Here is a 14763-nt window from a genome sequence, read left to right on the forward strand (position 1 = left end):
CACATGTACTCTTATGAATTAGCACCACAGAGTCCCCTCGTCAGGCCACGGCTCGCTTGGCTTTAGCGAGGAACACACACATAACAAGGTTGAGAGTGGTGTCTTCCTTCAGACCTCAGTGCGGCGGGAAGACTTGAAAAAACAAATAGCCCTCAGAGATGAGAGATGCGGGAGCCTCGTGTAGTGAGGGTGGTGGGAGGGAAGCCAGGCCCTGGCTGCACGACGCCTTCACAGCTTCCCGAAAACAATGAACACCGTCGTGTGGAGTGAGAAACAACGCTTGAACATCTATCATTAACGACACGTAAACATTTAGTGGTGAAACACCCAACATTTTTTTATGGTGTAAAATACTCAAGGTTTTATTTCTTGAGGTGGATTTTACAGGTCACAAGACATTTCACTTAGTGGAAGTCAGCCAACTCTTCGTGAATGTTATTATATACATGTGAGCATACAGCCTTTCCACACTTGAATGGGCGTTGGTTTTATATATATATATATATATATATATATATATATATATATATATATATATATATATATATATATATATATATATATATATATATATATATATATATATATATATATATATATATCATAAGAATGTCCTGCAAGCTACATTTATCGCCGACGGAACGTGAAGGTTCCGGTTACTTCGCTGCTCGAGGCTGAGGTGCCTCTCAACTAAACCACTCTCGTGCATATTGCCATTAATTAATATTATAAACAAATATTATTCATGTTGACAAATAACATCCTCATGGTTTAGTAATGTGAAACTAATTATTATTGGAAACATATCAAAAAGTTTTATTCACGAAATAACCTAATTACATAAACAATTTTCCTTCCCTCTCCTTATTATTATTTGTGGTTTTTTCAGATAATTGAAATCCTGAGTTATACATTGTACCTGCATCCACCAGACCGTCTAGTGAAAGTAATGGATATAAAAAAATAAAGCCAGTCACACACACACACACACACACACACACACACACACACAGGGAGAGAGCTCGTGTTTAAGTACGTGATACCTTTCTGTTAACATACCGTAAAAGTTCTTGACGACCATCAAATTTACATGTTTATAATCAGATTCATCTTGACAGTTACATACACACCTTCGAAGTCGACTGAAGCCGAATGAAGGCTGTTGCAACGAAGAAAGGTGAACATTTGATCTGCTTTTCAAATTAAAATGCATATAAGGCTTCTTGTCTCCATTCCTTGGGAATAATTTAACGGGATTACTGTATTGTGTAATCACTCGTCTAGAATAACCTGGTGAAGGTTATTATTATTATTGTTGTTGTTGTTGTTGTTGTTGTTGTTGTTGTTGTTGTTGTTACAGTTGTTGTTACAGTTGTTGTTGCTGTTACACTTGTTGTTGTTACAGTTGTTGTTGTTATTACAATTGTTGTTGTTGTTGTTGCATCGTACAAAACATCAGGGCAACAGTGCGTACCATCACACGCGTCACACTGGCAACACTTCAGACACAAAGCAAGTGAACATCAGTCAGCGAGAAACTATTACAGTAGACTTTGGATGGTGATCAATATAAGGCAGTGGATGGGTGTGGTGGTGGTGGTGGTGGTGGTGGTGGTGGTAAAGATAGTGGATATTAGTGGTGAAGGCAGTGATGTTAGTGGTGGTGGATTTATGAAAGACGGCCAGGAATGTGATATTGCAATAAAAGAATGAGTGAGGAAAGAAATAAACAAAGAAGGAAACAAGCAGGAATAAATAAATAATAAACAAATAGACAAAATAAAAAGAATGAAAAACGTTTCCCTACATTTTTTAGTCTACCTCTAGCTGTCAAACAGTTTGCAGGCATGTCAAGATTTGCGGAAATTGAATTCCTGGAAGAGCACGACTTGAGAAATGTATGAAAAACATTTATGTAATCATTTTTGGAAAGTTAAATGGCTTGTGTGTGTGTGTGTGTGTGTGTGTGTGTGTGTGTGTGTGTGTGTGTGTGTGTGTGTGTGTGTGTGTGTCAGATCTGGGTCGGTGTAAGATATCACTGACTCATGACTTAGGGACAGACTGTATCATCGGTGAGGAGAGTCACGCTCATCTGCTCTGAATGCATCATTTTTCTTTTCAGCGGCAAGTGTCAGTGTAATGCAGCAACGCCTGGAGGATCTGATTCCTGGCCGCCTGCAGTCTCACCTGAGCCTCAACACAGGTTAGTGGGAAGAAGGTGTGTGTGTGTGTGTGTGTGTGTGTGTGTGTGTGTGTGTGTGTGTGTGTGTGTGTGTGTGTGTGTGTGTGTGTGGGAGGGGAGGAGTGAGGCTCGGAAGGGACTGTGTGAAATTTTTGTGTAGTGGTAAAGATGTAACCTTAGTCACTGCAGCTGCGGAGGGATTCAGTTTGTTCCAGGTGTGGTTTAGTTCGTTTTGAAGTGAGTTTTCTGAGAACTGCGCAAGTAATGTGTATAAGGAGAGAGACTTTTCGCCATGCCCGGCTGACAGTCAATTAAGAGTAATGTGTATATAGTTTTCATTCTTCTTGTGAGGAGATTCGTGTTGGCACACTACATGTCCCAGACTCGTCAGTGGTCGTCACCCGAGAGCAGAACCTGCTGATCTCGGGGACTCTGACATGAAATACAAATACTAAAAAAAAAGAAAAAGAGTTTTGTTCGTGTAAGAATACGAAAGGATCTTTAGAATGTTTCGCTTAATTTGCTTTCCAATCTGAAGGGATTCTATAGGATACGAACCCTCTTGGCTATTTACATGATCTCCATTCCCGGCTGGAGCCAGAGTATTTATAAAATGCTCTGAATGTATGTTTTCCTGCCGGACGTATGCTCGTTAGGGAAAGCCTTTACTCAGAGAAGAGACGGAAGACTTCAGTGCTTATGTCGACAGAAATGCTTGGCACTGGCTGTTGTCCGCGACGCTTTGCTGGATCCTGCAGGCACGGAGCCGCTCGTCGACGCTGCTAATTGCTGCTTTAGTGCCGTGACTTAACTTGCTTTTGTAAGCAGTCTGTAGTTTACATTCACGGACAAGCTGCCAGGCGTGTTGTATGGCGTCGCGTGTTGGGAATTGTCGTACTGAACATTTGGGTCTCGCACCACTGTGTTGGGAAGGTCGGCAGCGGTGACTGTCTCTGCATTTTTCGTCACTGCGGCGGTAGTGGTGAGAGTATTGTGGCATGAAATGAGTATTTAGGAAAATTATAGGGAAAGGAGTTAGGGTTTCGTGAACAGCGGACGGCTTCGCTCGACGGAAGAACCGTGGTGGGCTTGGACTCAGTCCAGGTCGCTGCAGAGATAGGAACCGCCTGAGTCTAAGGTCCTGTAGGAACCCGCAACGCCGTGATAGGAAGTGAGTGCAGCTCCTGAAGAGGAGCAAGACGCCCCGCCATCGTAGTCTGTAGTGTTGGTGGACCAAGTGTGCACGTCGGCGTCTAGCGTGCCCGAAGATACTCCACGCATGCTGCAGGGACTGGTCCTGTCCGAGCTGATATCCTGCGGGTCCTCGCTTTCCTGTCTGTAGGTGGCAGGCCGGCCGCCCCTCATTTCAACCTTCATTCTACGCTTTGTGCTCTTCTTAGTTTTTGCCGCGCCGTGTCTAGGGGCGGCCGCGTCCCTTGGCTCGTGGATGGGCGCCCTCTGTGCCCGGAAGATGAAGCTTACCCGGGGCTCGGGACCCTTGAGGTTGACGCGGCCCCGTGGGGTGTCCATAATAAAGGGCGCCGGCCGTCATAAGGTGGACACAGGCTGGGCGGCGAGGCAGGGCACTCCGGGGGGGTGGTGCAGGTGTTGTGGGTGCAGGGGAGGGTGGTGCAGACCCTGCAGGTGGCTGTTGTGTACGGGCTTGTCACTCGACGACCGACTGCGAGCCTGAGAGACGCGAAGGTTGCTGTTAGTGCGCGCACACACACACACACACACACACACACACACACACACACACACACACACACACGCGCGCGTGTACGCACGCACGCACGCACGCACGCGCGCACGCACGCACGCACGCACGCACGCACGCACGCACGCACGCACACACACACAAACACACACACACACACACACACACACACACACACACACACACACACACACTGACAGCTCCATAAAAAGCGTGTGACAGTGTTGCTCGAAATGCAGTTCTTACTATGAACACGTACTTGTGACAGTACTCAGCCACGCACTCACCTTATAGTGTAACTTAGGGGGCGGGGACCGTAGCCAGTGTTGTACAGGTGGTCAGGGTCAGGGAAAGCTGAAGCTGCGCCTGGACGCCGCCTTTTGCTACGGAGAGTCACCTTGAGCCGCCAGTAGTAACACAGCGTTCTCTTGACCTGCCATGGAAGAGGGAGGAGACGAGTGTCGTAAGAGTTCCATTTACTGGTACTTCTTTCTTCCTTTATTCTTACACCGCAGTCGACGTATATGCTCTGATAAACGTCATGTTGCTGTTCACATGTAGTATTGAGACAGATAAGAAACTAAAATAAAAGCAAAGGGAAGCTATAAGAATCTAGTAGGTCTACATGTGGCAGTCCCTGTATAAAACATACTTGTCTATACCAGCTTATTACCCCCATCCATAAATGATCAAGTCTAGTCTTTATTTAAAGCTCCCTTTTGATTCGGAAATAGCGACGTGATTATTGAGTGTTAGGCCATGTTAGTCCAGGATACACAACCGTGGTCACTTACTCGTACACCTCAAACACACCTATTGTTCTGGAATCCAAAGACTGCATCAGAACACTGAGGCAATCACACAACACACAACTCAGACAGCCTCACTGCAGGCACTTACGTCTCCATTAAAGAAGCAATAGATGCAGGCCACGACAAGGCCCTGGAAGGAGGTGAGGAGGTTGGTACCATAAGACCAAACCCCAAACTCGAAGGCTGAGCGCTCAAGGGGCTTGGGGATCATGGTGATGGCGTTGGTGATCCCCAGTAGCGGGAGGAGGAACAGGGCATTGCGCACCGACCGACGCAGAGGCCTAGGGGAGGAGGGGGAGAGAGAGAGGCGGCTCTTTATGGGGGGAAATGTGTACTAGATAAGGAAGGACGTGGTGGAAGGTTTATTTATAACCTTTAATGATGAATGCTGTCAGCTGGCGGAAATAAGAACTAAAGAACTAAAGAAAATAAGGGGAGCTGCAAGAAATCGTCAGGCCTACACATGGCAGTCCCTGTATGAGACGTATCTACTTATTTCCATAAGTATCCTATCCATAAGTATGTGTATAATTTTTTTAAAGTTCCCTAATGACAACACCAACAACCTGATTTCTTAATCCATTCATTCGTCTGGCACTCTATTTGAAAACCAATTCCTTGCCCTATATTTCTTTTTAAATCCATCTGTTGGAGAATTAATGTGTGTGTGTGTGTGTGTGTGTGTGTGTGTGTGTGTGTGTGTACTGTGAAGAGCTGCGGTCAGCTCCTTGGTCAAATATAGTTTATAATTACGGCTAATATTCCTGGATTTGTTGTTATTTTCAGCCAAGCGTAGCATGTTAGTGAATCAGTTACGCCTGTAGGCCTCCCTGTGGCGCATTGGTCTTTGCGGTGAAAGAAAAATGTAGAGGTTCATTTTATCTATATTATGTGGAATATGTATTTATTTGATTTATTTACACTACCGGTGGATGCTCGCCACACTTCGATTGCTGATAAACAGTCAAGAAGTAAGGAATGTTGAGCGTGTCCAGTGTTGGCTAATTGCACACACTCGCTATTCATTTGCATTTCCACTCATTTCGCTCTAGTTCCAACTATATTATTTCTGTTTATTCAGCAACACATTTAGCTCCCAATGATGTGAAGGACAAAACAGAACTAACATTTTAAGCTGGACATCCCACCAGAGCCGCCGCGGTATTGATGATCCTCCCAGCAGCACACAGCGAGAGGCACCGCGGGTGAGGACAGACAGCCCTTCAAAAGTGTATTGTTTATGGAATACGAGTGTGAGGTGTGAACGTGTGAGCCAGCGCGGCCGAAGACACACTGCCTTATTGCCGCCATGGAAACATGAGTCTGCCGGCCACCCATCCGTCCCTAGTGACTCACAAATCCCCACCTCAAGGCCACATCTGCATTGTGAGGTCGCGAAATCTGGGACCATATTCCGAAACACTTCTCTATCGCATCTCCACTACACTTTACATATTAGATGCTTTAGTTGGGGTTACACGTGTTTTCAATTGTGTTTTTAATGTTTCTATAGGCAGATGAAAATTTCTACAATACTGATTGGAGAAACACTCATGAAAATCTGGCTAATCATCTCTGTGATCTTTGAAAATAGTCGTGACGAGAGAGCGAGGCGTTTCTTAGTACAAATCATGATACGCTACAGCGCCTTACAAACAATGTTCACCGAGTATATTTAAAATCAAATTGCAGAACAGTTTCAGGCGGTGTTTAGCATATTAATTATTGGGACTGGCGCCTCTGTGTTCGTCTTTACGAGTTTGGCCGAAAATAGGTATTCACGCCGCTGCCTCGTGAAACTTATTGCCTGCACGCGCCCACGGGATTTATTCCATCCGCGGCCTGAAGCTGCAGGCCCCATCAGGCCGCGGGAGGGACGCCATTGCCTCGTTATTAGCAGCTTATCTTGATTATCGGTATTATTATTATTATTATTATTATTATTATTATTATTATTATTATTATTATTATTATTATTATTATTATAATAATATTATCATTATTATTATTGTTTTTGTTTAGTTACTACTACTACTACTACTACTACTACTACTACTACTACTACTACTACTACTACTACTACTACTACTACTACTACTAATGTTACTACTACCACTACTACTACTACTACTACTACTACTACTACTACTACTACTACTACTACTACTACTACTATGGTCTTCAATGTTGCTGCCTGCAACATCGCAAGCATTATACATACATAAATGAAAAATACTGTGAAGGAATGTATTTAACCCAATGTTTACCCAAAGTTGGCGACGCATACGGTGGTGTACTGTCACCTACAGAGGTAACACTCACCATGACGTGTCCCCCAGTAGGCGCCCTGATCTCAGAGAAAATTGAAAGAGCCGCATAATGGACCATACATCAAGCTACACTCTCTCACTTTCAATTTCTTTTAAACTTTCATTTCGCGGCTTAAAGTGAAAAACCTGCGATGTTTTATTTCCTCCATACCTCCGACCTTGTTTACTAAAAGGAAAGAGACATCCATGAAGTACTCTCTTCTAGAAACACCGCGGGGCTTGTCTTTGCGAGGCTGCTGCTTAACATAGGGTAATCTGCAGTGTCTTCCGTGTTCGGATGTATTTGTAGATAAGCAAATACAGAAAGACAGGAACGCGGGGGGCAAACACTCGTTTAGAAATGTGCTAATGATATTCTTAAAGTTCTTTAGATTAATGTACCCTTCGAGTGCGTGAGCGAATAAACGAAGATACTAATGTATGCATGTGTGTAAGGAAACATATAAACACAGAAAGACAGCGAGGACGCCACTGGTTTATAAATGTGCTAATAATATTTTGAGAAAGATTTAAATGATTGCAATTTTTGGAGTGTGTGAGCGAAAGGACGAGGAAACAATATAAGGAACAAAGAGGAGTAAAGAGAACGATAAATATTTCAAGTGATGTTTGAAAAAAAAAAAAAAAGGAAAAGGAGAATACGGCGAAGTGATTAATGGTAGGCGGAATAGTAATTACCGCACTGTACGGAACGTTTTCTGCTTCGGGAACATAATTATGACACAAGCCTCCCTCACTCTCGGTCAGATTAAGGAGGGGAGACTGAGGCGTAGTGAAGGGATAAACGAGCGTGTCACAAATGAGGAGGGTAGAGGAAGGAAACGAAACAGGATTGCAGACAACGATGCGCATCACTGGACTGATCCTCTCTCTCTCTCTCTCTCTCTCTCTCTCTCTCTCTCTCTCTCTCTCTCTCAAGCAGGAATCTTTAGCTTAAGATCAATTTCAGCGCAAGGTCAACCCGCGCAGCCTCATCAGTATCTTATTTATCGCATTAAAGTTGAGCGGAGAGGCATTGTAAAGCGACGCGCGGTGACCTGCACTCACTTCATCTATCTCTGTCAGACTGTGCTTTGACCTCGTTAAATATTTTTTACAGACACACTAAAATATTGATAGATCAACTAAACATTTGGAAAGGTTGAATGAGAGAAAACGAAAAAAGGTTTCTCTCTCTCTCTCTCTCTCTCTCTCTCTCTCTCTCTCTCTCTCTCTCTCTCTCTCTCTCTCTCTCTCTCTCTCTCTCTCTCTCTCTCTCTCTCTCTCTCTCTCTCTGATTGAGTTTACATTTTTCAAGTGGTTTGTTATGCACATGGTAACACTCCTTAGTTAGATGTGGCCAAAAACAAATTATTATTAGGTGGCGTCGATCAGTCAGAGACATCACATACGCACTAAAAACTATCATATTAGAATTTTTCATGTCAGGGAAGTGAATTAAATGATGTATCTCAATGAAATCTCTTGTGAGAGGGAAGTGAAATGATTGTCGCAGTAGTGATGGAAAGCAGTACTATTCCCAGCCTATCTGTCGGGTCATCCTCAACACACCAAGGTTCCATTGTAGTTATATCGCTTCTCTTGATTACTGACCTACACTGAACGCGAACCAGCCCCTTATAGCTGTGTTAAATGTTAATGTATTTCTCTAGTATCTTCCACTGATCAGTACAGAGTCTTGCTTTATTATTTCCTGTACGTCAGCATATAGTATGTGATGCTGGAAGAGAGTGAGACTAAGTATTTTGTTTTCTGTACACTGGCAAGTGATCATTAAACTTGTCCTTTAATTTTTGACGACCACTTTTGACTGTTTAGGGATCGGAACCGCAGTGGGCCTTTTCTTTTATTATGATTTATTTTTGCCTTTGGTTGGCCCCCTTCATATATATATATATATATATATATATATATATATATATATATATATATATATATATATATATATATATATATATATATATATATATATATATATATATATATATATACATATATATATATATATATCGGTTTGTACGGGTTTTTATGTTTTTTTTTTTTTTTCATAAACCTCTCTTTAGACTTTAGCTGCCAAGTCTCCTAGCGTCACTAGTTATATTTACCTTCAAAGGTTTCAGATTTTTTTAATAAACTTTTTTTTTTTTTACTCGCAGCAATTAAGTCTTTCAGCTTCACAAAATATTTTTACTTGCTTAGGGTGGAACCAAAAGCTTTTTGTCTTATCTCATCTAAATGACTGTCTGCAGCTCTCATCGCCTCAATGTTGCATCTCTTGTTATCTTGTACCGCTATGTTCACGCTAACTGCTCTTCTGATCTTGCTAATTGCATACCTCCCTTCCTCTCGTGGCCTCGCTGCATATTACTTTCTACTTTTTCTCTGCCCTGTTATGTCCACCTCACTAATGCAAGAGTTAACCAGTATTCTCAATCATTCATTCTGGAACTCCCTTCCCGCTTCCGTATTTCCTCCTTCCTATGACTTAAACTATTTCAAGAGGGAGATCTCAAAACACTTATCCACCATTTTTTCACGCTCGTTTCTGACTTAACGAATTGTCACCTCAATTTTTTTCTTTTAATTTCGTTGCCCTTGGCCGGTGCCCTTCTTACATATAAAATTTATTCATGTTTTGAAAAATGCGTTTGCCTGTAAATGTATAAACTGTTAGGTGTAAAATCCAGCGCAGTTTATCTCGTGTTCGCTTTCACTCACTTCCTCCTGAGCTCCTTTTTCTCGGGAACGGGAGCAGAGTAATCTCACTGTATGAACACAAGTGTACGAATTGTGCATTCACTAACGACACTTTCACTCCGCACTTTCCATGTCTTACATACGAGGAATAAAGTTCAATGTAAGCCTTGGAATGGCCGCCATAATACAATATTCGCAATAAACAGGGCTCTGCAGTGTGTCTGTAGCAGCTGGGCAGTGAGAGACTACGCTCAAGTTCACTCGGAAACACCCTCTGTCTCCATTAATTCCGCTTCATGCTCCTTTATGCTTTCCTGTGGCTGCGACGGTTCGTAATTTAGAATAGGTGCACCAGTAGGAGGAATCACGATAACTTTGCTCGCCACACTTATAGTCATCATAAGAAGTGAAGGCTACAGTGGTCTCAGGATAATAGTGATGATCAAAGATAGAGTTGTATTAATCAGCGCACTGCTACGAGAGGCGATCAAGGCCTTTATGTGGAAAAGAACAATGCAAGTTACTTATAGAGGGGTTTTCTCTTTCCTTGCCGGGATGATATTCTTGGACGCCTCGCAAGGGAATATCGCTTCAAGCATCTGAAAACTTTTCTTATGCATTCTCAATCAAAATTTTGTGTATAAACTTTTATTGCCTGACCGGCTTCTCCAGTGAATCCAGAATTTGCACGCGAATAGCTTCATTTAAGGGTAGAATTCTGAATATATCTCATTTTAATTTCTTTTCTAATTAGTTGTAGTATTTATTAATGAGTTCGTTCATTTTTTCAGTCAGATTATTGGCTTATTTAACTAAGGAAGAAACACACACACACACACACACACACACACACACACACACACACACACACACACACACACACACACACACACACACACACACACACACACAGAAATCTTCACTGTTTATGTTTATTTTTATTTTCATTTATTCATTTTATTTAATTTTTCCAACATCAGCATTTTAGAAGAGATACATGAAAAGTTACTACCAGCCAGTTGCATTCCGCCGCATGATGAAGAAATTACGTGCCTACTCATATACAATTTTTAGCACACACCACAACCTCATATTTTCGCAAGAATGACCCTTGTGATATTATAATTTAAGCTTATGATGACATATTATGGACTTCAGGGAGCACATAAATTGCACACACACACACACACACACACACACACACATCACACACACACACACACACACAACACACACACACACACACACACTCACACACACACACACACCTGATCTGCTGGGCCTCGCTGGAGCTCGCCTCTCGCAGTTTGCTGATCAGGATACGCATGATGTTGAGCAGGAACAGAAGATTCGCCTGGAAGAAAGAAAGACACGTCCTTTTTTATTCACCACCACGGCAGCTCACTCCAGGAACGATAGGAAAAGAAATAACGTGTTCAGGCTTGATGCAGTTGGGTTAAAAAAAAAAAAAAAACATACAAAGAAACTGGTTCTCAAGGTCAGATTGTTATTGACAAGTAGGGAGCTTTAAAAGAGGTTTAGGCAGATTTATGGATGGCGATGCTTGGTGGAAATTAGTGGATATGTTTTATACAGGGAATAGTGACGTATAGGCCTGATGGCTTCTTGCAGCTTTACATGTTTTCTAGATTAAGTTCCATTTTCCTCCCTCTCCTCACGTCACCACACTCTACACTGTTTACTCCTCACATTTCACTTCCCAACCTGCACGCTTGCCCGCTAACCATTCCCTTCCCGTTTCATGCTAACACGCTCAAAACCATTCCTCTCTCACCTATTTCATGCTAACACGCTCAGCACCATTCCTCTCTCACCTATTTCATGCTAACACGCTCAACACCATTCGTCTCTCTCACCTATTTCATGCTAACACGCTCAACACCATTCCTTTCTCACCTCTCTCTTTCCTGCCTTGCCAACCTTCACACGTGTTCATTCACTCAGTCGCTCCCCTACATCCGTCCCTCTTTCACCTTATTCATCGCCTGCCTAACTCCTGCCGCCCACACACTCCATAATTGATGCCTTTGTCTGCCATAGTGCAATTATACCGTGCCAACTATTGCACTGGGAATGATGTAAAGAGAGAGACACGCAGAGATATGCAGCAAATTTAGTCTGGAAATAATTGAGTTACGTCCAGATGTATTTATACGGAAAACAGCTTAATAATCGCTTCTTTATAACGATGGAGAGCCGGCTAGCAACAACAACAGGAGCAACAAGAGCAACAACAATAACATTACCTATCTACGAACAATAAACTTCTTCGGTATTGTCCCTCAAAGTCTTCGTCCGAATTAAGGTCACGAAAAAATGCAACGCAAATACGTGGACGCAGGACATCACAGGGAAGTGTGTTTGTGGGAAGGCGAGGAGCGGAAGAGAGAGAAGATGAGAGAAAGAGGAGGTGGAGGAAGAGAGGGAGGAGGAAGGAGGGAGGAGGAGGAGGAGGAGGAGGAGGGGGAGGAGGAGGAGGAGGAGGAGGAGGAGGAGGAGGAGGGGGAAAGGGCCTGTGGAGGACGGAAACGAAAGAGCTGGAGGGATGCGTTGTAGCTTAGAGAGAGAGAGAGAGAGAGAGAGAGAGAGAGAGAGAGAGAGAGAGAGAGAGAGAGAGAGAGAGAGAGAGAGAGAGAGAGAGAGAGCAATGCAACTATGGATGATGATGGCAGGGGTGTCCTTGTGGTTTCAGTAAAGAATATTCTTCCCAATATTGCCTCCGTTAAGCTGCCAAGTGAATAGGAAACGATTTTTGTATTCATACCACCGGACTTTTGGCACAGGAGCGGGCGACGTGTGGGAGATAAAATAAATAAAAACCCCAACAATAACTGATACCTTCGTAATGTAATGAAATAAAAGGAAGAGGGAGAAATGAAGTAATGAAGCTGGCGAGGCACAGTGTGATAGCAAGTGGGAAAAATAAGAAAGGCGCCATTATTAAGACGATGATCCCAGTCTACGCTCACAGATAACTCCTGCACCTCTTCTCAGCCTCTGCCTTCACTCCCACGCCGGCGGGCTGCTCAAGGACGTGGCCGTGATGGAGCACAAGGCCATAACAACTCCCTTGCACCTCACTTGCCACTACTCCAAAAGTTCCCCAATATTTTTCCCTACACTCAACTACCACCACCACCACCACCACCACATCTAGACGCCTCACAGCAACACCACCACCCCAGAATCACACACTGCACCGTATCCACTCACGAAAACACAGACAACCAAGGCTCCGGACGTGAAAAGAAAGGTAAAAAAAAATCTAATGCAGTAACAGAGTGTAGCAAAGCAGAACACTTCCTAAACCACGTTTTCGTCGTAAACCACACGAGGTGCCCGCAAACAACACTACAGGAGTCCACTGGTTGTCCTAGTACATGCCTCCACCTCCCCGCTCCCTGCACACCACCACCACCACCCCCATCACGTGGCCGAGCAAGCCGCCTTTAACACCCCCTTCCTTTCCTCTCTCTCTCTCTCTCTCTCTCTCTCTCTCTCTCTCTCTCTCTCTCTCTCTCTCTCTCTCTCTCTCTCTCTCTCTCTCTCTCTCTCTCTCTCTCTCTCTCTCTCTCTCTCTCTTTGTCCGCCTTTCTATTTATTTTTTGCTCGTTTTTTCCTTTTTCCTTCTATCTTTTTCTCACTTCCTTCCTTCCCTCCTTCCTTCCGTTTCCTTCTTTTGTTTTTCTCTCTCTCTCTCTCTCTCTCTCTCTCTCTCTCTCTCTCTCTCTCTCTCTCTCTCTCTCTCTCTCTCTCTCTCTCTCTCTCTCTCTCTCTCTCTCTCTCTCTCTCTCTCTCTCTCTCTCTCTCTCTCTCTCTCTCTCTCTCTCTCTCTCTCTCTCTCTCTCTCTCTCTCTCTCTACTTAAAATACGTAAGGTCTCCCGAGCAGAGAAACAGATAGGTTAGGAGGTCAGTGTTGCAGACAGTCCTGTTGTGGCGAGGGAGGGAGGTTGGTGGCTAGAATGGACACGTGGGGAGAGGAATAAGAGTTACTGATGGTGGAAAAAAGAGAGAAGATTGCTGATGGAATAGAATAGAATGGATGAAAGTAAATAGTGATGAAGGAAGGGGGAAAATTTTAGTGCAGTAGAATAGAAAGGGTGTTGATGAAAGGTATAGTGTATTGGGGAGAGTGTATAGTGATAGAGAAGGAAGGTTTTGATGAAGGGGAATAGAAGGGATGGCGATGAAAGGCTGGGTATTGGTGATAGTGGTGGAGAGAGAGAGAGAGAGAGAGAGAGAGAGAGAGAGAGAGAGAGAGAGAGAGAGAGAGAGAGAGAGAGAGAGAGAGAGAGAGAGAGAAATATTCCACGTGTACGAATTTGGACATGTAACAGATATGCTTTATTTTTGCTTTATTATCCCTTTGATCATTACTCTTCTCACCTGTGCTTTGTTGGGAGTCGCATTACCTGTGCAAAGAGTAAATACCACGAGGGAAACTGGACACTGGTAGACTTTTGTTTCGCCATTATTATACTCCCTATTCATATTGAAATTTTTACATAGGTGCTTGTTTTTTTCGTAGCCACCGTGGACAGATGCGGGTTAAGTTAATGTTTATGGCAATGATGATCAGGTGTTGTGTGTCTCGCCAATGACTCCAGCGAACAGGACACTCAGCAGGGATAACGAGGCTGTTTATGAGACACTAGTGATAAAGGATGTGTGGGGGCGCTCATACACACACACACACACACACACACGAGACCCCGCACCGACCGCTACAAGTACAACGCCTTCCCCAATTTAATCAGGCTTATTAATAACCATTGATGTCATTCCTAGTCTTGTTTTGTCATTCTTATCAATTTTATCTTCTTCCAATGTTTTAATTTTTCTGTTCTTAATTTTGCCCTTTTACTTTAAATTTTTGTAATCTACCTCATAATTTACTTCTGGTTTGATGGTATTCTCATTGTTTCTACCTCAAATGTATATTTTCAGCCGTGTGCTACCTATGTATTATAAGCGTCTATCAAACACACACACACACACAC

The 14763-nt window shown here is 43.3% G+C and overlaps 2 protein-coding genes across 10 annotated transcripts in view; one reads left to right on the forward strand and one right to left on the reverse strand.

The window, feature by feature from the left end:
* The window catches only part of LOC135114927 (uncharacterized), a 364637-nt gene that overhangs the window by 185684 nt on the left and 164190 nt on the right, over window positions 1-14763 (forward strand). For all 9 annotated transcript variants that reach the window (XR_010275727.1, XR_010275726.1, XM_064031235.1 and 6 more), the window contains exon 4: window positions 2123-2203. Coding sequence is in view for 7 of the 9 variants with exons in the window: in XM_064031235.1 (XP_063887305.1) it covers window positions 2123-2203 (81 nt within the window). In the remaining 2 variants the exon portion in view is untranslated. The remainder of the gene's footprint in view (window positions 1-2122; window positions 2204-14763) is intronic.
* Window positions 1966-14763, reverse strand: part of LOC135114921 (PDF receptor-like) — a 150739-nt gene continuing 137941 nt past the window's right edge. The window contains 5 exon segments of the mRNA XM_064031195.1: window positions 1966-3871; window positions 4190-4207; window positions 4210-4335; window positions 4803-4995; window positions 11010-11095. Of these exon segments, the coding sequence (XP_063887265.1) occupies window positions 3731-3871; window positions 4190-4207; window positions 4210-4335; window positions 4803-4995; window positions 11010-11095 (564 nt within the window). The 3' untranslated portion in view covers window positions 1966-3730.

The sequence above is a fragment of the Scylla paramamosain genome, chromosome 2, assembly GCF_035594125.1.
Source record: "Scylla paramamosain isolate STU-SP2022 chromosome 2, ASM3559412v1, whole genome shotgun sequence".
NCBI classification, from domain to species: domain Eukaryota; kingdom Metazoa; phylum Arthropoda; class Malacostraca; order Decapoda; family Portunidae; genus Scylla; species Scylla paramamosain.